At 34.2% G+C, this 21335-nt stretch overlaps 1 protein-coding gene across 3 annotated transcripts in view; it reads right to left on the bottom strand.

The window, feature by feature from the left end:
• Positions 1-164: 164 nt before the first annotated feature.
• TRIM33 (tripartite motif containing 33) overlaps positions 165-21335 on the bottom strand; it is a 125369-nt gene continuing 104198 nt past the window's right edge. The window contains exons 12-20 of one of the 3 annotated variants that reach the window (XM_057710481.1): positions 18857-18989; positions 17342-17405; positions 15080-15239; positions 13382-13731; positions 10606-10729; positions 9190-9264; positions 6711-6863; positions 5265-5315; positions 166-5185 (exon numbers count right to left, since the gene is read on the bottom strand). In XM_057710481.1, the coding sequence (XP_057566464.1) occupies positions 4973-5185; positions 5265-5315; positions 6711-6863; positions 9190-9264; positions 10606-10729; positions 13382-13731; positions 15080-15239; positions 17342-17405; positions 18857-18989 (1323 nt within the window). In that variant the 3' untranslated portion in view covers positions 166-4972. Of the gene's footprint in view, positions 5186-5264; positions 5316-6710; positions 6864-9189; positions 9265-10605; positions 10730-13381; positions 13732-15079; positions 15240-17341; positions 17406-18856; positions 18990-21335 lie in introns of all 3 variants that reach the window. The other 2 variants (XM_057710550.1, XM_057710544.1) reach the window with 2 other exon arrangements.

The following is a 21335-nucleotide window of genomic DNA, read 5'->3' on the forward strand; positions in this document are numbered from 1 at the left end:
CTATCATAGCACCCATCATTCTCCAACAGAGTCTAAACACATGAGGGCAGGGGCTGTATTTTATCTTGTTTATGACAATATCTCCGGTTTCTCGCACATAGTATAAATTTTTAAAATAAATTTAAATGATTAAATCTAAACTCAAAGAGAAAGGAAAAAAAAGAAATTCATTTGAAAACTTTTTCAATTTTCTAATTTAATAGAAATAACCAAAACAATGTGGCTTTCAAACAAGGCTTTAAACTAATCTAATACAACTTCTACAACACATTCCAGAGCATTATAACAAGAAATATTTACAGGCAGCTAATGTATTAAATAACCATGAAAAGAAAATCTTGCTTTTATTACACACCAGCAAAAAACACAGGAACGGAACAATTAGAAACTGCAACCTTGTTTAAAAAAATTAAATATGATTATTTAGAGAATACAATACCACAGAAACAGCACTCTTTCTTTCAGAATCATATTGATGGGTAGTTAACTATGTGCAAAAATAATAGTAATTGTACTATCAGTAATAATAATGAGGGGAGAAGAGTTGAAATACTGGAAGCAAGGAACTAGTAAGGCTGTGAATTTAACCCTTTCATGTGTAGGGATGTCTACACAGAAAATCAACGGGCTTTCAGATTGCACAAATCTTTTCGTTATAGGCTTATATACATGTTTCACTGTGATTTAAAACATAGTTAACGCCTACATTTTTCAGACCAGGAGCAGACAAGCATTTCGTTAAGATTGAAATTTAGGCCACATTTGAAAGGGAATGTTGCAGTGGCACTTACAAAATCATTTCAGTGCCTTCCCCATACAAATTTGGTGGATTTAAAAGAACAGCATTTTTAATTTTAAAGATCACTTGCAAGAAAAGGGCTAAACTTAATTTTGTACATTTTGTAGTTTGATTATAATAAATATATCCAAACTGACTTATTTTTGAAGATAGTCTTGTTTCTCAGATATAATAAAAAATATATAAAAGACCACGAAGGCAAACACAAGGAACTAAGATGGAAGAAATGCTACACATGCATTTTGACTAAGTAAAAGAAACCATTATATCCAAGAGTACATGTTGAAATCTGAAATGTCTATGTAAACTGTGGCATATAAATTTTTTCTTAAAAAAGTACCTTCAATTTTTTTACTCAAATGCCTACTTTTAAAAAAATATGCAACTTTCCCCAATTTTTAAAATAAAATGCCACAATATATTGTCATTAGCTCCAGCATACATTTAAATTCCTTAATTTTTAAAAGATAGACTGGGTGATATGCATACAAACCTTCCTATAAAATCACCATCCAGGAGAGGATTATGACATGCTATTAGGCAACAGACTTAAAGCAGTGTTATTGCTTTATCAAGGAGGAGATAACTGTGAGAGAAATAAAACAGCCAGGTCTGGTATATGATCAAGCTGCAATACACCCTAAACCTTTGATCACCTCCAGCAGATTAATACAGATGGTATGAGTTAAGAATTCATGGTATAAATAAGAACTTGATTGTTTTAATTAGGGAAGTTGGGGAGGGTGAATTTTATAAAACTACTCACTGATCCAAAGTTAAGTATGCAAATAAGCAGGGCTGACCTCAAGAAATGAGATTTTTATACTTCATGTGTTGTATGTGAGTGGGCATGGGTAAGGGACTTTAAAAGGCCAAGGGAGAGGGCGGGGCACAGCATCTACTCCCATCCTGAATACTAAGAGACTATTTAATAACATACGGTAGGCCAGAAACCAAGAGCATAGTCAGAAAACCTAAGTCTACTGGCTTATTAAAACTAATCACTAAATACTTACATGGCAGGATACCTGCTGAGGTAATTGATAAATCTAGAATTTGCACACCATAAACCTCTTGCTTCTATTGAAAAGCATTACTTCTTTGGATTAACTAAAAATCTCGAAGTGTTACAACAAAAGATTAGAATTAACTAACTTCTAAATTTATTTAAAATTCCCTTATATAAGAATAGAAGTCAGAAAGTACCTTGTTGATTCCAAAAAGAATAATTTCAACAGTGGATTCAATGCCTTAACCTTTCTCTGTGGTAATGACTTGATGTTTCAATACAGAGCATGACCTACAATTTAACCATGCTTTGGAACACATACATGCTTCACCTTGCAAAGTAATTCCTTCACTCAGTGAATCAGCTGAGCCAAGCGCTGAAAAATACAAATTTAGGCCAGAGGAACAGACTGAGGAACACTTTGTTCTTAGTGGAAATGAAAAATGAAGTGTGGTTAAAGTTTGCAAGCTTTTAAGGAAACATTTAACATCTCCAAATCAAAAATACTGCCTTTTAAAAAAACAAAGAATACACATGTAAGGGAGTATCAAAAAAAAACTGCCTTCAGGGATTGATATTCAATATTTGTTTAAAACATAAATGAATAGGAAAACACGTAAGATAAACACGTAAGATATATGAATATCAATTTAAATTTTCATACTTTTTTACAGTTGTATTAGTGCTAAACAAATCATCTTAGAAACACAAATGATAAATGTGCAAGGAAAAAAAGCTTTAATGAATCTAAAGTTAATAACTTCACTTTACGTTGCTAGCTATATAATTTAATAGTAATTCCTCAGTAGTATGAACTACCCTCTGTTAACAGGAATGGAGCCTATTAAATGCTGGCAAAAGTGGCTTTTTTAGAATTAATCTTAAAGTAAAACAATAACCAAAAATTCCATCTAACATGGAAATGTTTTGAAGGGAACACATTACCTTTTAAGGCCCCAAATATCTAGAAATAAGATTAAAATTTTTATAATTATAAAGTTCTGCCCTCATTGGTAGAACTTATTATCTAAGACCCGTGAAAAGGATTCATGTGAAGAGCAAGCATAAAATATTAGAACTCAATGGCTTGGTAAAATGAAGTTATACTGTTACTCATCACTTTCCAAAAGTGTGCCCTCAGGTCAGTCTCCTGATAAACTGAAATCATGAATGTTATGGGAAAGATGAAAATGAACATAGATAAAGGCATTTTTTTAAACAATTTTCTTCTTTTTATAAGAAACCTGTTCTTAAGAACTTGAAATCTGAGTAAAATGATAAAACAGTTTGGTATGTGTTTTGAAGTTTAACTTATAAGAAAACTGAAAAAGAAGCTAAAGGAAAGCCACAGAGTGAAGTCAGTAGCAATAATAAAACCAATAAACCACCAGAAGGCTTAAACCATATTCATGTTTACCCCCACCACTGGTTAAGAAGAAAAGAAAAACAACCCAAAGAAATTTGTATAATAACTTCTTTAGAGCACTTTATTTGATTTGATATGCACTAAAAAATATTTACCTCTTAGACAATTATGTCAAATAATTTTTTCTGAGTAGTCTACTGTCTGGAACTGTTTAAGCTGAATTTTTAAAAAGGCAAATGATTTGCCACAAATCTGCTGACGTCTGAAAAATATCTAATGGCAAGTCTTCTATTTTGGTCACTTTACATTCTAACATGTCCATACAAAAGTAGGACTAAAATTTTTAACTTAACAAAAGACAAGCCTGTACATAGTCTAGAACACACATCTTGGATCTGAGCATCACAAATGAAGAGAAGAAAAATGAAACGGAGCCAAGGTGGTTTATCTGCCTTGGGTGCTAAATCAGGGTAGTAAAGGTGGGTTTACTCTAGTAACCATTCAAGTGGGGATTGATTGGCTCATTTTCAGGATATACTTACAGGTCTCTTCTAAGTCCTTTAAGCCCCCAGTCCATGCAAATGTCCCACTTGGTGGACGGATGAGTAATCTAACCCCACCGGGTTTATTTCAATATTTTGATATTTTAATAATAAGCTGCTTCTGAAGATTTTCTGAGAAGTCTGTTCTCTATTAAAATAAGATAGAACCTCAAAATATGAATGTGAACATTAGAAATAGACAGCATATATTACAAATCCATTCTTGATAGGAACATTAGTAAGAATACATATTAGCTTAAAAAACAGGCTCAGCAAATGTTGCTGATCTGCCAGAAGTTTTAGTTCACTATTTACAAATAAGACAAAGTGAAATACAGAAAATTTTACACATTTGGTAGTTGACAGATTACTGTTTGCCAATAGTGGTCTATCAGAAAACCGATATGAAGGAAGACTGGATAAGAGCCAGCTGTCACCTTCTCAATTAAATTTTAAATGTACAGAAAGCTAGATTAATTTTCAAACATTCTACCTTTCATGGGAATAACTGTATGATCAGATGATTTGACTGGGAAGTGCAATTCTGTGGAAGTATCTTCTAGAAATGACTACTGTAAATGATCTGCTACTGAAAAGTTACCATATGTATTTCAGTAGAACATTAAAGTTGATTAAATAACGATCAATGGTCATGTTTCCTAGACTCTTAAGTATGAACAGAAAATAAAACTTCTGTTGAGTTCTTTAAATCAATATAAAAACTAAGGCCCAACAGCATCAAAATGAGGGAAAATATAACAGCATGATTCAATGCACATCTGCACTGAAATCAAAATGGAATCTGAGCAACTTTGATTTTTAACTAGAAAATAAGTCACTATGTATATGTGTGGAGGGGGAGGCTTAAAAGTTGTTTTAATAACTGTGCACTCTAGTCCAAAGAGACAATTTAACCAGTGACATGACCCTTAAGTACTTGAACACTCAGCATCCTGCATCAATCAATACCAAATGATCAACATCTGCCCATTCTAACAATCAGAACCATTCTCTGAAGTAACAGAAATTTTCAAACCATTTCACTTTTGTTTTTACTTTTAAAGTTGCAAATAGAGTCCTTTCCCCCTTTCTTGACAAGAATGTGTTTTCTGTCCATTATTTCAATCTAATACTGTGTAAAAGCTATCAGCTTCTTCAAGGAGGTGCTCACTGTAGGCAGGAGATTCCAGCAACACTTAAATAAAAGTTTTTCTTTCTTTTCTTTCTTTAAACAATTGATTTAAGTTTATGTCATTTTACTTTATATGTACTGGTCTCTCATCTGACTTTAGGCGTTTTCTGCGGGGCTGTATAAAGTCTTCATCAGAGTCCTCAGTTACCTCACCATCATCCTCTTCCTGCTCAAACTCTGGCAAAGGTGCGAAGGTCCTGTCTGAGTAGATCTCTGTGAGTTTATCTTCAAAGTACAATGCAACTGCTTTCCCTGCCTGAGCTACTTCTGAATCAGCCTGCAAGCAAAAGATAGGAATATTCACCTATTGGTAATGCATATTCCTTCACCAAGTTTGCATGGTCTGAAAAGCTTACCTTCAAATTAATCTCTTGTGTTTCTGCATAAACTTGAACAACTTTCATCATCTAAAAAGGATACCAGAGTCAAAAAAAAAAAAAGGGAAATTATAATCCTTTCTAAAGTTATAAGACTGCATAGGATTGGCGACGAAAGTCAGCCATACTAGGGGGAACAAACTGCTACGACCAGATCAAGTGCTTTCTAAAATTATACAGAACATGGACCCACTGTCTTTACAAAGCTATTATTAAAGCTACTGCAAAATTGTCTCAAAGTCTGAATTAGTGAGGTCAACCTGAATTAGTGAGGAGTTGGTCTGAATACAACAATCTATTTAAGAGAAAAATATTTGTGAAACGAATAAAATAAGAAATGTTTTTCTAAAAACTGCCAAACTTTCAACAACTTAGAATTCTATCTGTATGGCAATTTGTTAATCATAATTTATTTAACTATTATTAAAGCAGATAAAATGGGTCTTCTACCCGGCAAATGTTAGCTATGGTTCATGAAAGCGTACTTATTTGAAAATAATGTAACTGGATTAGAAAGTAAGACAAGAAACTTAGGACTGTATTAATGTAACTTTAAGTGAGTGAGGTTTTACAATATTCTCTGTGGCACATCACTATAAAGGTGACCAGACTTGTCACCTAATAAGATTTTTTTTTTTTAATTTTAAAAAGTCACCCAGAGGCAACTATGAGTACACTTAAAATGATTCAATGTGATTTTTTAGTAATATTCATATGGCACCCAAATTTTATCAATAAGAGGAGATTTTAGTAGTAATCTTTTTGAAGATTTTATAGATTCTCATCCAATTCTATTTTCTTCTCCCATAATAATGAAAATATTCCTTAACAATAAGAGACTTGACCTTCCCAAAGATAAAAAAAATTTCCTTGAAGGAGGTAAATATTTATCATATTTCTTCTAAAGGTATAGACAGCTCATCTTTATTCTCAAAAAAATACATAACCAAAGTTAATGAAAATCACATTGCTGAGATCAGATAATTCAACATTATACACTCTGGGCTACTATTCAAGATGAGCCACCTGAGTTTATAATTTTAAGGTTCTATATTTCTATGGTCGATAATAAAATCAAAGGTATCCAAAATGTAGGCTTGTCTGTAATCATTTCCCACAAAATATACTTAACTACAGACTATCTTCTATACTTATTTCAACCCTCAACATGTTCAGAAAGGGATCTCCGATAATACTCTTAATTTATTACATTATATTTAAGTATATACTTCAAATTATACACAGTAAACTTTCTTCTTCGGAGCTGTGGATGCAATCAAATTTTACTTTTGACAGAACTGAAGCAGAATAAATTTTTAAATCAACTTAGAAAAACCTTTTGGCAGGAAAAACAAAATCCAGTAACAAAATAAGCAAACAAACAAAAACTAATAATACAAGACTCTAGTTTGGAAGCTAACATACTTCATTAAACCTTTCACAGTTCTTGAAGATCAAACGAACATCAGCCACAAAGTCATCTGGGATTTGGTAGTGTTGGGAATGTTTTTTCTGAAGCTTCTTTTTCACGGTGGATAAATCCATTGGTTTCTTTATAATTTTATAGTAGTTTGGTATCTAAAGAAACAAATAAGGATAGATAAGGATTCCTCCAAAATGCTGAAGTGTTTAATTTGAAAATGCATAACATATTAATTTTAGAGAAAAAAGTGTTGATTGAGCCAGCTGTATGCAAATTTTGAGTACAATGAATTGTACTTTAAAACTTCTGCCACTATCACATCATGAAAATTAAATCATATTCAGTATATGTGGCAGTGTACATGGTTAGTGAAGGACCCAAAGTTCTATCTTAAATAAGAAAATTTGGAGAAAAAGCAATCAGCAAGGGTAGCCAACCACTAGTGTTAAGGACACATCTAGCCCATCAGAATTGTATGACTCCTGTTTTTTTTTTTTTTAAAAAGTGAAAAAGATTACAAAATGTTTTTTTTTAAAAAAAAGTGAAGAAGATTACAAAATGTGTTATTAGACTATTGTTAGAGGATAAAACCTTGTATCACAGAGCAATAGATGGGAAAAGATTTTTATTAACCATTTAGTGATTATGCCTGGAGTTCTGATCCCAACTCTTGGCCAAAACTTTATATCTTTGCAAAATAACTGAACATGGAGAAACTATTTAAATAGTTCATGAAAAGAAAATATTGGAAAGTAATTTTCTACTGTAAAGTCTCTAAACTTGAAGAGCAGACAGACTTCTTGGTATCAGATGATTACTATCTGAACATCTTCTTTATATCTAGACCTTTTATAGTTTAAAAATCCATTTCTGAGCCTACCCAGTAAACAAATTACTATTCAATACTCTATAACAGGCCTGGTATTCAATAATATCTTTTTTTTAATTTATTTATTGTATTTATTTTATTTATTGGCTGCACTGGGTCTTCATTGCGGCGCGTGGGCTTTCTGTAGTTGCGGAAAGTGAGGGCTACTTTTCATTGCAGTGAGCAAGCTTCTTAATGTAGTGGCTTCTCTCGCTGTGGAACACAGACTCTAGGCTCGCAGGCTTCAGTACTTGCAGTCCATGACCTCAGTAGTTGTGGTGTACGGGGCTTAGTTAGTTGCTCTGCGGCATGTGGGATCTTCCCAGACCAGGGCTTCAACCCGTGTGTCGCCTGCACCGGCAGGCAGATTCTTAACCACTGTGCCACCAGGGAAGCCCCAGTAATATCTTAATTCAACAACTGACGGCAAGCAAATATGTGTAGCATATTCTTTTTGTTTTGTTTTGAAATCTTTTTTTTCTTTTTTGTGTGTAGCATATTCTTATCCCATTTATAAGGCACTGAGCATCCCTGGTATTCCTTTTGCTATGGGATTTTAGAGCCTTTATTCCTTACAAAAATCTCCTTTAAGATAAAAGAAGATGTAAAGCAATTATATTACAATAAAGAGCTTAAAAAAAAAAAGAGAGAGATAAACGAAGAGCGCTGGCTTGCAAATTTTCCCCAGTCCTCTCTTAATCTTGAATGTTCACAAAAGAGGGCTTATGAAGGCTCGACTTTACACTTTTATTAAAAATAATACTTTTATAGAGATTATTTTCTCCCCAAGGTACAGATCCTAGAATCAATCATATTACTGGAACCTTAGAAATAATTCAGTTCAATATTCCCACTGTACAGTTAAAAAAGCAAAAGAAGAAAGTTATGTAATTTCCCCAGTTATAAGGATGGTTAATGGCAGAACTAGAAGTTAAGTCTTCTGATTCAAGACTCTTTCCATTATACCTGTATCTGTATCCCTTACATCCATTTAAAAAGTATTGGGTTGTAACATCTTGTGGAAAAACCCGAATGAACTCTCTGGCCAACCCAATAAAAGAGAACGTGGAAATTAAATTCATTAAGTTTTCATCACAGCAACAGTCTTTAAAAAACAAACTGCAATTTTAACAAGTGAACCTCATATCCATTTAGCCCTAATAACATCACAAATACTTCTTATAACTCAGAAATTTTAGCAGGTACTATGCTAAAGCATTTTACACAGGTTATTGTACAGAATTCTCAAAATAACCCAATGAGGGAAGAAACAGTATTAGAAGAGAACTTGAGGGTTAAGGAGATTATTCAAGCCTGAGTTTTAACATTAGCAGTCTAAGGCCAGAGCCCATACTCTTCTTTTTTTTAAGATTTTTTTGATGTGGACCATTTTTAAAGTCTTTATTGAATTTGTTAAAATATTGCTTCTGTTTTATGTTTTGGTTTTTTGGCCACGAGGCATGTGAGAGCTTAGCGCCCTGACCAGGGATCGAATCCACACCTCCTGCATTGGAAGGCAAAGTCTTAACCACTGGACCATCAGGGAAGTCCCAAGAGCCATACTATTATATTAAAACTTCTTCAACAGGAAGATACTAAGGCAAACAACTCACCGAAGCAGGAACTGGCTCCTGGAATTCAATACTTAATTCATGGCAATAGAGGTAAAGCAGAAGACGTTCACATTTCTGGCCCAAGAAAAGAAAGGGAAAACCCATGAAATGTTTTCCCCCTAAAATGATATTCTTGAGAATGAGAACTTTATCAGTATAAAGTATTACAACACACTGAAGATAAGCCTCTTACATACTAGCTATCCAACTAAATATATACCCAAAGAAAACCACCTTGCTTCCTATTTAGATTTGAGACTATGACTATCTTTTGTCCTACTTTAAATGAACTTATCAAAGACAGAGTGCCTTTGTTCTTATCTGATAACTCAGGTAATCTACCTACTATTACCTCTAACTATTTATACAAATGGGAATGATTCATAAAAGCAACATACAGCATTTTGCACAACAATTTATGGTTGTTGTTACTCATTTTAATTCCCTGAGGAAGGCAAGACACCTGCTATACCCTTTCTTGAAAGGATTCTGCTCAGGTTCAAAATTAAATAAAAACTGTCTGTGTCTTCTCAGTCCAATTCTAGAATTTTGTTATACAATCAGAAGTAAATTGATATGCATTTTACATTTATAGCTTTTATACGCTTAAGCCTCTTTTAATATAAGTCTGTATACTTTAAACACATGCGTTCTCCTCAAAGATAGTGGAAGATGGATTTTGCAAGTTTATACATTAGATCAAAGCCAAACATAACTGTAATGACCATAGACGTATGTGAAAGATATTTTGTCTTTGGAGGTCAGACTATAGACCAGATGAGCAAAAATCTGAGTGAAATGACGAGAGGATTTTGAATTTCATTCTTATTATAATGGAATGCTATTAGAGGAATTTAAGCAAGGAAGTAATAGACTTGTTTACATATTTAAAAGAGAACACTATGTACTGCATAGAAAATGGACTGTAAGGGGGCAAGAGTAGAATCAGGGAGTTCAGTGAAGAGATATTACAGGAGTGCAGATGAAAAACTATGATGGCTGTCTCAGAAGGTAATGGTAGGGGGAAGCAAGAAACGGTATTATAGTCCTTCCCGATTCTTCTATTTCTAACAGATTTCTGGCCTGAGCAACAGAGATGACTGGTGGTACCATTTCATGATGGGAATTACTGAGAGAGGAATGCAGTTTTTAATGTCATTATTTTCTTGCCTTTATTGCTTTTGCTTTTTGAAGGAGAGGATTAGAAATCGAGATTTTGGCCGGGAAATGTGAAGTATGAGGAAGCTAGATATAAGAGCCTAGCGCTGAGGGCTAGAGATACAGACTGCAGAAGTTATGAGATTAAAAAATGAAAATTTATCAGATATATGTATATTACACTGAAAGAAAAGAAAAAAAGATGTAGGCAGACAACTACAGGACCCCTAATAATAAATCAGCTTATTTGACACTTACCCTTTGGTCCACGGGGCTTAACCCCTGTGCAGTTTTCCCCTTCTTACTGTGCTGCAAATTATCACAATCATATTCAACTTCTGGTTTCCCAATATCTCTGCAAAATGTGCATATCCAGTCCCCACTGAAGAAGGAAACAGGCAATTAGTCCATGTAATTATAACAAAACCCACTTTAAGGAAGCTAGTTCCCTAGAGGTTAAGTCTCCAGTTTCTTCTTCTTTCCTTTCCAGCTTTTGTGGAAAAGAGAGGTACTATTTTTGCCAAATCTCATAAAGTGAAGTTGTGTGATTAAAAACTTCCCCAAACGTTTCCATTCTTCAACTGATTACCTTCTGAAAGCAATATACCATCACTACCTCTATTCAAAAAGGGTCTGTCTCTTCACAGTATACTAAAATGATGATCAATACCTGCAGCATAAGACCAATTCTCAAGACCCCAGTATTACTATCACATTGACCTCATGCACGAAGAAGACTACAGGATACAGAGACTAAAACAATTACAAGGGTGAGTCAAAGATTATTCACACTCCAGTTATATTACAACTTCTGTTGGACACAGTCTTAGCACTGTCGTATCAGCGCTTTCCATTCAAGGCTACTGTCTTCCCAGTCACTGCTGTGCAGGTGTGAATGTGTTACATCAGTTCATTTGTAACTGCGTTGTGAGTAAAAATGGATGCCCCACTTGTGATCTGCATGAAAGAAGAGCAGTATGCAGTGATTCACTTTTTGTGGTCTGAGGGTGTGCATGTCCGCACACTTCTGCCCATAATGTCGACACTCTGCAAAAACTTCATTTCGAGGTGTTAAAGCATCCTCAGACTTTCACTTGTTTGGTCCCCTGAAAGCAGCACTACAAGGACAAAGATTCACTTCTGATGAAGAAGTGAAAACAGCAGTGCATTCATGGCTTGCAGCTCAGACTAAAACATTTTTTAATGAGGGAATACAAAACCTTGTTGACAGATGGACAAAGTGTACTCAAAAGTAAGGAGATTATGTTGCAAAATGATGTATTTGTCTTTTCTAAAAGTTAATTAAAATAAATTCTACAGCCAGAGTGTGGATAATTTTTGACTCACCCTCGTATTTTTTTATGGCTAGTCTTTATCTGCTCAGTCAATAGTCTGTTTATATCAGGATTTCTATCAAACCATAAACTCCAATTTGATTACTTCAAATGCATTCTCCCCGTTCCCTCCCCCATCATGTATACACTCTAACTCTAGGGACTATACTAAAACTGTGTAAATGGTTCCAATTCCTTCCAAAGCATCTGCCTTTGAGAGAGAGCTTTCAGTGGCAAAATTCTAATGTTCCAGCAGATGTTACTACCCAAAGGAATCAAAAACATGAAAAGCCTTAATTACAAGACCAAAATGCCAATGTTTTTCTTTTCTGAAAGAGTGAAGAAAAAGAAGGCCCTTATTAGAAGGCCCTTATTACATCTGTGGGAAATGACTACACCTTCTAAGATTTAGTCAAGAATTACAATTCTTCAGAAAAATATTCTGTTATTGTTCATATATCCACTACTTATCTAATCCTAAAGGTTGAATTTTTCAAAAAGGGTAGCATTATTCAACTAAAATAATTGCTTCTCAGGAATCTGAGAGAAAATGTGAATCTTTTATCTATAAGCAGAAAGAAGCTGGGTTTTCCCAAGGACGCTGGTCTACTTTCACTTAAAAAATTAGGGGGTTAGGGTTGGGGAAGAAGGAAGGCTGAAAGAAGTATGATTCCACTATTTTACGGTCTCTGAAATCAACTGGAGACGAAATAGCATGAACATAAATATGAAAAATGGAAGGGAAGAAAAAGAGCTCTTCTAATCCAAACTCTACTACTTGTAGATGCAGAAACTAATCCCTGAAAATCAGTGAACTATCCAAGCTAATTAATTAGTTCACTACAGAAATACGACCAGACTACAGGTATCATAACTCAGCCCAGCACACTTGTTCTACACACTGGGTGCTCATCAATGAATGTTTTAATGCTTGAAATCAGACTTAGCTGCCAAGTGGGTCATATAGTCTGAGGACAATGCTCATATGTTGCCCCAAACTTCATTTATCTTTCACCCGGGGTTCTTTTCTTCTAAATAAGGAATTCAGTAACTGTCTATTCCAAAGTTAATGACTAGAAGACATTCCAACTAGGGGATCAAAGGAAAAGTCTGAGAAATCTGCACACAGTGCTTCAGGCAGGCACTACCAATTAACTGTTTCCAATGGTCAAGATGAAGCTATTCCTCAAAAAATTCAAGACATTAAAGGTATTTTTTACAAAATACTTGTTGTTTTCTTTAAAATGCCTTTCAAGGGCGTTCAAACATTAGAAAAGTATGTTTTTGGTAAGATCAAATAGAGTTGCCCCAAACTGAATACTATTCATAAATAAAGTCTTTATTATAGACCCTATTAAAATTGATGGCAACAGATAAAATAATTATCTTCAATATAACTAATTTTCTCAATACCCTAGTCTCTTGCCCCTCGTAATTTAGAGGTTTGTCTAATTTGCTTATATTAAGTATAAATTGAAGGCCAGGAAATAGTCTATTTTTTTCTATCATTAACACACAACTCAGATCTAGGGCATTTCTTCGTTCAGCTGTTAACATCTCCAGAAGGTAATGGAGTAATAGGCTCCCTTTTTTATAGAAACACTATGCAGTGGTTAAGAAGGCCATCTGCCCTGAATAACTATGTTATTTTTTTAGCTTATAAAAATAAATAACAAAAAAATCAGTTATTTCATTTGTACCTTGGAAAGCTAAGAAGTGTTGGAACATGACAAGTTAAATGAAAGACCTTTGGACATTTTTCACAGCACAAGAGATCCCCTCCATTTTGGCAGACAGCACACCAATCTTCATTTGGGTCATCATCCTTGCTGCTGCCATCTCCTCCAGTCCTTGCCGACCTGTGCATGAGGCTTCGAACTGGGGACTTCCCATTAACAAGGCTGTTGAGCCCTGACTGTCTGCAGCTTTCGTTCATATCTGCAGGTTCAGTTTTCACGTGGTTTTCCAGGCCTGCTAATGCGTCCAATTCACTCTCTAGATGCAGGTTGGTTGAAAGAGGTGGTGTCAAGCTACTCTCAGGACTGCTCAACTAAAACAAAGCAATGACAAATTCTTGAAGAATCATTTACTCCATATTGTTTGCAGTGTGTATGTGTGCATTTGTGTGTGTGTGTGTTTAAAGTTTTGTAAACATGTATATATAAAATGATATACTGACATAACTTAAAATTATTTTGGAATTTATTATGTATTGTGAAATTATTTGAAATCACATTAGTAACATAAAAGGATGAAAATAACCTCAAAATTATTTAGGCATGTTACTGTATGATTTTAGGGAGCAGTCTCTGTTATACTGGTTCCCTCAGATAATAAAGGAATTAAACTGTTAAGCACATTGATTGGGAAATGAGCACAGAGTTATACTTTTCCTATAGAGAGCTGACTATGATACACTATTTGTCACTCAAAAATATGCTGCATAGCTTTTCCCCCTCTTTATATTGGCTTCGTTTTTTTAATCATTTCTTCTAAATGAAGTATAGTTAATTTACAATGTCATGTTAGTTTCAGGTACACAGCAAAGTGATTCAGTAATATATATATATATATTTTTTTTCAGATTCTTTCCATTATAGATTATCACAAGATACAGTTCACTGCGCTACACATATTGTCACAGAGCTTCTGAAAAGCATTTTGAAATATTCTTCTGCTCACTTATCATTCTACTAATATAGGAAGACTGTGACAATTTAAAATCTTTCACCACTCTTTTGCACTGTTTTTGGGGGGTACTTTCCAAAGCAAGTTCTGAGTGAAGAAAGAACAGTACTCTCTAAATCTACAGAGTTGAAATTTCTATGTGCCAACCATGTAGAAAATGAGACATAAGCATAGGTAGGAAGACAAAAACAAGATCAAAATTTCTAAACAAAGAGGGACTTGGGCCTTCCTTCATTCTATACTATAAATTTTATAAAATGTTCTATCTGAGGAATTCTAAAATGGTTAATAATTCATAAGCCAAAGGCAATCTTCTCATCACAAAACTCTTTGAGCATTACACTTCTTTCATGTCAGCAGTCTTAATCCTGAGCTTATAGGTCCAGGAAAATAGCCAAGGATTTCTGTGGCTTGAGACTCAATGTGACTACTGAAATGATTAATAAATTGAGAACAAACTAGAACCCAATTTAGAATCATGGCAAAACACTGACCAAGTACAAACTAAAAGATAATCTGAAATGAGCCCTTAATACAAGTAAGTCTTCTCTGATCAATTAGAGTTGACACTTAAGATCAGTTAGAAAAAGATATTTGTCTTATACTAGGCATAAAAATTCAAAAATAAACATAGGTCCACAGGACTCTCCAGACTAGTATACTCAGAGAAGAATCAGTGAAGTCCCTGACAGATTCCATTGGGAATTTACCATGCAGGCACTCCTCCTGCCATCCTCTGTCTTTTCCTGTTTCACAGCTCCTGAAAAGCTACATATTTCATCTTCAGTGCCAGGTTCTTGCTTGACCTTCACTGGATCAGACTTGAAACTAAGACTTGTCTTCTCAGCAGTTCTTCCTGACGACCCACAGCTAACAAAAACAAATAAAGGCCCACATATATTTGACTGTATGGTATACATAAAAGCAATTATATGAAAATTTTAAGTTGTATGAAATGTTCATTAAAGTGAAAACAACTTTATAGCAGATAAGGATACTTCCATAACGTGGTTAAAAGGAATGTGTTGTTATAAACTTAGCTTCAAATTTTAAAAAACATATAACAAACTTTCAGAAGACCCTAAAAACACATTTTATGGTCTAAGGCACTTACACTACATCATTTAAGGAATCTAGTAAACAATCATTTCCCCGGGCTACTAGTATAGTGATTGTTTCTCCCTATATAAAAGAAGTTTAAATTCTTCTCTACCCCCAAACATCTGAAGGAAACATCAATAACAGTGGTTCATGAAGTGTCCTCTAAGGAATCACTATTGCAGCTTTTGAGTCCTTATCTGAATTAATGTGATGACAGGGTAAGAGGACAGGTACACTACTAACTGGTTCTATCTAGATCACAAAGCAAAACCACTGGCAAGAGAAGTGAATAACTATAAGACTGTATTACTGACAAAAATGAAAACTTCTTTCACTCAATTTGTACTTTTCTTCTAAAAGTACTGATTATTTAAAGTATAATTTAAAAGCCAAGCAAGTATATAACATAGAACCAGTCTTTAAAATGCATATATACACGTGTATACAAATAAAAAACATTCATATACTTTAAAATCTTTCTTACATTGCACTAAATTATTCAAAGTAAAGAATAAAAATCAGTCAACATTTATTATATTTACCTTTAACTAAACACACACTCTACCATTTCTTAGCTCTCTGTCCACCAAAAAGCATAAGAAACCATGAACAATTCAGTAGCAGTGAGTGCCCCTAGTACCCAGAAAATTGTCTTTAAGCATGATTTGCATCACTAACATGACCAGGATTTCTTAGAGAAATAGCTGATTTCAGGCCTGAGGCAAGAAATGTACAAGATGAACCTGGAATATCGTTTCATAACAGGAAACAAGAATGTTTTCAAGGACTCCTGGAGTTATAGCAAAAGAACTAAGAAGCCAACTTGAAAAAGTTCTGATAGGACAAATATGGAACAATTTAAGCCTCAATAAAAATGACATCTATAATTTTAGAACATATAAAATATATTTAAATATATGAGCCCATAAAGTTAATAATATTCATTGGTCACTGTCAGAAGGTGTTGGGAATCAACTCACCATTATAAAAATAGGTAAATAAAGAGAAAGAATCAATTTATTCTGCCTTTTCTATAATCAAATAGTTGATGGCAGAAAATTTCCCTTTACAAAAGTATTCTAAACTAATAAACAAAGAAGGTATGATACAATAATTAAAATACTTTTAAACTAGTAAAAAAAGAAAAAAGAGAGAGCACGCTAAGGCAATGATCATTAATGGCCACTATCACAAAAACCAACTAAGCGACCAGACATTTTGTGATCCTGAGAGAAGTACACATCACCACAATGAAGTATTCTTCCCTCCCCTTGCCCTCAAATAAAATCTGAATCTAATCAAACCTCCTGATCTAAACACCAATACAGAGAGAAAAAAAAAGAAGGTAGTATATTTAAATGACAAGATGGGAAAATGAGGAAAACTCTGTAAGAAATATATTTCTTCAACAAATACATTGAGTTTGATCTCAACATATTTGTTGATGGCAATGTATAGGGTCTATCTGAATCTCATTCAAAGAAACCAAAAAAATAAAGCATTTATGAGAAAAATTGGGAAATCTGAACATTAACTAGAGCTCTGCCATGATGTTAGAGAGTTAGCTATTAAAATTTTTTAAGTGTGATAATGGTTCCATGGTTATAAAACTTTTAAATCCTTACCTTTAAGTGATGTATACTGACATAGTCTCAAGAAAACTGATACAATGTCTGAGATTTATTTCAAAATAATATAGACCAGGAGGAATGGGTAGGAGTACAGGAGAGATAAGACTGGCCATAACTTGACCATTGTTGAAGATGGGAAAAAGTATATGGGAGTTCATTATAATAGTCTACTTTTTAAAATATATATTTGAAGTTTTTCTTAATAAAAAGAAAAAATAAAGCTATTAATGTAATACTCACCTGCCTCGACTACCAGTACTAGAAGTACTAGGGGGTCTCACAGGTGTGTGAGAATTGGATAAACCTGAAAAATAATAAGTCAGAATGAGTATCTATGCAAGTAAGAAAATTCAGAATTCTATCTACTAGTTGCAGAATATAAGTGTTATTACAACGCAATTCAGCAATTCTTGGAAATCAGACCTAGCCTTAGTCTCTAAGTCAAGGATTTCATGTGTAATTGTTGGCAGCTATCAATCAGTTTCTCTCAGCTGAGCCCAGACACCATTCTCAGAATCCTCTCAGAGCAACACTATTTAAATCAATGAAAACTACCATATGAAGAGAAAGCTATTTGCCATTCCACCCAAAGTCATTTGGTAAATAATCTTAGATTTCTATTAATTATTCTTTCTTTAAAAAGTCCTGGAATACATATATTAAACCTCAAAAATAATATGATGCAAAAAATGTATTAATGATACATCTTATGAAAAACCCATGTTTAAATCTGAACTATTCTTACTCTAGAAATGAGGTGCATATTTCAGTAAGAAACCATGAATAAATTCCACAACCACTTCTACACTGTCAATGTATTTGGAGATGCTTTAATCATTCACTCATGTAATAAGGTTAATAAAACTGGGATTTTAGAAGAGATCTATATCTCGTGGATTTGATTAGTCACATTTTAATAGTTTCTAGTAAATTTTAAGTTTTCAACTGCAAATTGAAAATTCACTTGCCCTTCCTCAATTCTTGCTTTTTAAACAAATGTTCAGTTCTTTCATTATTTAGCAAACTATTCTAAACTTGGGATGAAACCAAAGAATTTTTCAACTGACAACTGTAAAATATTAGACATAGAAAGTAAATTCATCTACAAATCCAGCAAAAAACATGAATACAGCTAGGGGTTAAGGGAGGGGTAATTAGAGTTGTGAACAGTATACACTGCAGATATATATATATATATTAATACTATTATTTCAGTTGACTGAAGCCTGCCTACAGTATTTGAAGAAAAATAATTAGAGCAATCAGGAAAAAACAAATGTTACTGTAATGGTTAAGTTTATGTCTCAACTTGGCTAGAATATGGTACCCAGTTGTTTGGCCAAATGCCAGTCCAGCTGCTGCTACAATGGTATTTTTTAGATGTCACTGACATTTAAATTAGTAGATTCTGAGTAGAACATAATGAGGGTGGGCCTCTAATCAGTTGAAGAACTTAAGAAAAAAGACGGAGGTCCCCAAGAACAAGAATGAATTTTGCTTCAATTCAAGACTAGCATCAACTCTTCCCCGGGTCTCCACCCTGCTAACCTGCCCTGCAGATATCAGACTTCCCAGCCCTAACAATCACGTGAGCCAATTAACTCCTTAACCTCTGTCTCCTCTCTTCTCTCCTCTCCACACACACACACACCCCTCTCTCCTACTGGTTGTTTCTCTGGAGAACCCTAATACATATACTGAGAGATACTTTTTTAAGGTGTTAAAGAAATGAGGCGGTACCTCAGTTGACTTTACCTGATGATCCTGGAGATAGGGCAGAGGGTCCTGGGGAGGGATTCATGGTGCTTGTGGGCTGTGGGGGTAGGTGACTGCCTGAGATGTATCTACTTAGTAGATTATCTAAACTACTTGAACCAGCATCTTCCAGCTAAAGAAAAGAACAAAAAGATAAATTTGCTTTGATTAAAGCAGAGGAGAAGTCATTAATTTCATTAGTATAATTATTTATCCTCACAATTTACTAATAAACAGATTATGCTATACCAAACTCAGCTTAATCATTGCCTCCTTATGATCCCCTGAGGACCCACACAGTATATAGTTTATGTAAATACAGCTATAATTAATATGATTCAATAAACACCTGGCAGCTCAAGACAAAATCCAATAACCCACTAAATCCTTTGTGTTTCTCTATGAAAATAGCTCTGACACACTCTTACACTTTTGCCTTTTTTCAAGGTTGATGCAGGATCCTGTTTTCACCATCCTTGCCCCTAGTATCCCTGCCCTTATTTCAATATCCATGGTCCTACCAGAATCATTCAACTAAATAGATACCTAATTATGTCACTACCTAACTTAAAAGCTTTGAAAAGTCTATATACTCAAAAGAAAGCCTTTAGCCTGGGATATAAGTTCCCTTATTACACACAAAGAAGCCAGCAGTGAACAGGAAACCTGTGCCCTTTTTGTACTTTATATGCAGTAGATTAAAGCCAGAGGACCTGGCACTATGACTGTGAGCTGGTTCCCAAACTGAATGCCAGTTCCCTACCTTTAAACATTCCACCCACAATGAAGAACTATGATGATGAAATGAAAAAATGTTTGTCAGAAATAACAAACACTATTTAATTATGAAAATTACCTTAAGAAACAATATACACTATTCCATACCAGAGATGGTCAAATTATTCTTTAAATAACTGCTAATCTTCTTGCTTACTGATCTACTTTTACCCATACCTGCCTCTTTTAATCTTCTCTCCTACTAGAGGCAAGATTACCTTTTAGGCAAATCCACTTCTCATTCAAAACAGAAAACTGAACATACACGTTTACTTCTCACTCTCCTTTCCTCTCAAAATCACACTGATTTTCAAGGCTATAAAACAGGAAAGAATGGCATCAAAGTAGAAACTTTGAAGAAAACTATAGATATAAACCAAGGTAGAACTGGATTGATATAAAAATGATCAGAATAAAGTGGCTCACAACACATTACAGGCAAAGGAAGACTATCCTAAAGTAAATAGTTTTCATCAAAAATATAAGTTGACCCTATCAACAAAGTGGATATAGAGGGAATGTACCTCAATACAATAAGGACCGTTTATGAAAAGCCCACAGCTAACATCATACCTAACACTGAAAAGCTGAAGAAGTGAAAGCTTCTCCTGTGAGATCAGGAATACGAGAAGGATGCCCACTCTCACCACTTTTATTCAACATAGTATTAAAAGTCCTAGCGAGAGCAGTTAGACAAGAAAAAGAAATAAAAGGCATTAAATTGGAAAGAAAGAAGTAAAACTGTCACTATTTCCAGATAACATGATATTTATTATATATAAAAATCCCTGAAGACTCCACCAGAAAACTGTAAGAATAAACGAATTCAGTAAAGTTGCAAGACAAAATCAGTATATGAAAATCTGTTGCATTTCTATAACTAACAATGAAGTATCAGAAAGAGAAATTAAGAAAACAATCCCAGGAGAGTTCCCTGGTGGCCTAGTGGTTAGGATGCCAAGCTTTCAATACCAGGCCTGGGTTCAATCCCTGGTCAGGGAAATGAGATTCTGCAAGCCTCATGGCATGGCCAAATAAAGTGTGTGACACAAATAGAAAAAGAAAAAAAATCTCATTTAAAATCACCCAGGAATAAATTTAACCAAGGAGGTCAAAGGTATCTACACTGAAAACTCTAAGACACTGATAAAAGAAATGGAAGAAGACATAAATAAATGGAAAGATATTCTGGGCTCATGGACTGGAAGAATTAATATTGTTAAAATGTCCATAATACTCAAAGCAACCTACAAATTCAATGCAATCTCTATCAAAATTCCAATGGCATTTTTCACAGAAATACAACAAACAATCCTAAAATTTCTATGGAATCACAAAAAAACCCAGATAGCCAAAGCAATCTTGAGAAGGAAAAACAACACTGGAGGCACCACAGGCCAGTATTTTAAACTATATTACAAAGCTAAAGTAATCAAAACAGTATGTACTGGCATAAAGCCAGACAAACAGATCAATGGAACAGAATAAAGAGGCCAAAAATGAACCCACACATATATGGTCAATTAATTTAAGACAAAGGAGCCAAGAATATACAAAGGGGAAAGGACAGTCTCTTCAATAAACAGTGTTGGGAAAACTGGACAGCCACATGCAAAAGAATGAAATTAGACTACTATCTTACACCATACACAGAAATCAACTCAAAATGGATTAAAGACCTGAATATAAGACCTGAAACCAT

This window comes from Hippopotamus amphibius, chromosome 1 (genome assembly GCF_030028045.1).
Source record: "Hippopotamus amphibius kiboko isolate mHipAmp2 chromosome 1, mHipAmp2.hap2, whole genome shotgun sequence".
NCBI classification, from domain to species: Eukaryota; Metazoa; Chordata; class Mammalia; order Artiodactyla; family Hippopotamidae; genus Hippopotamus; species Hippopotamus amphibius.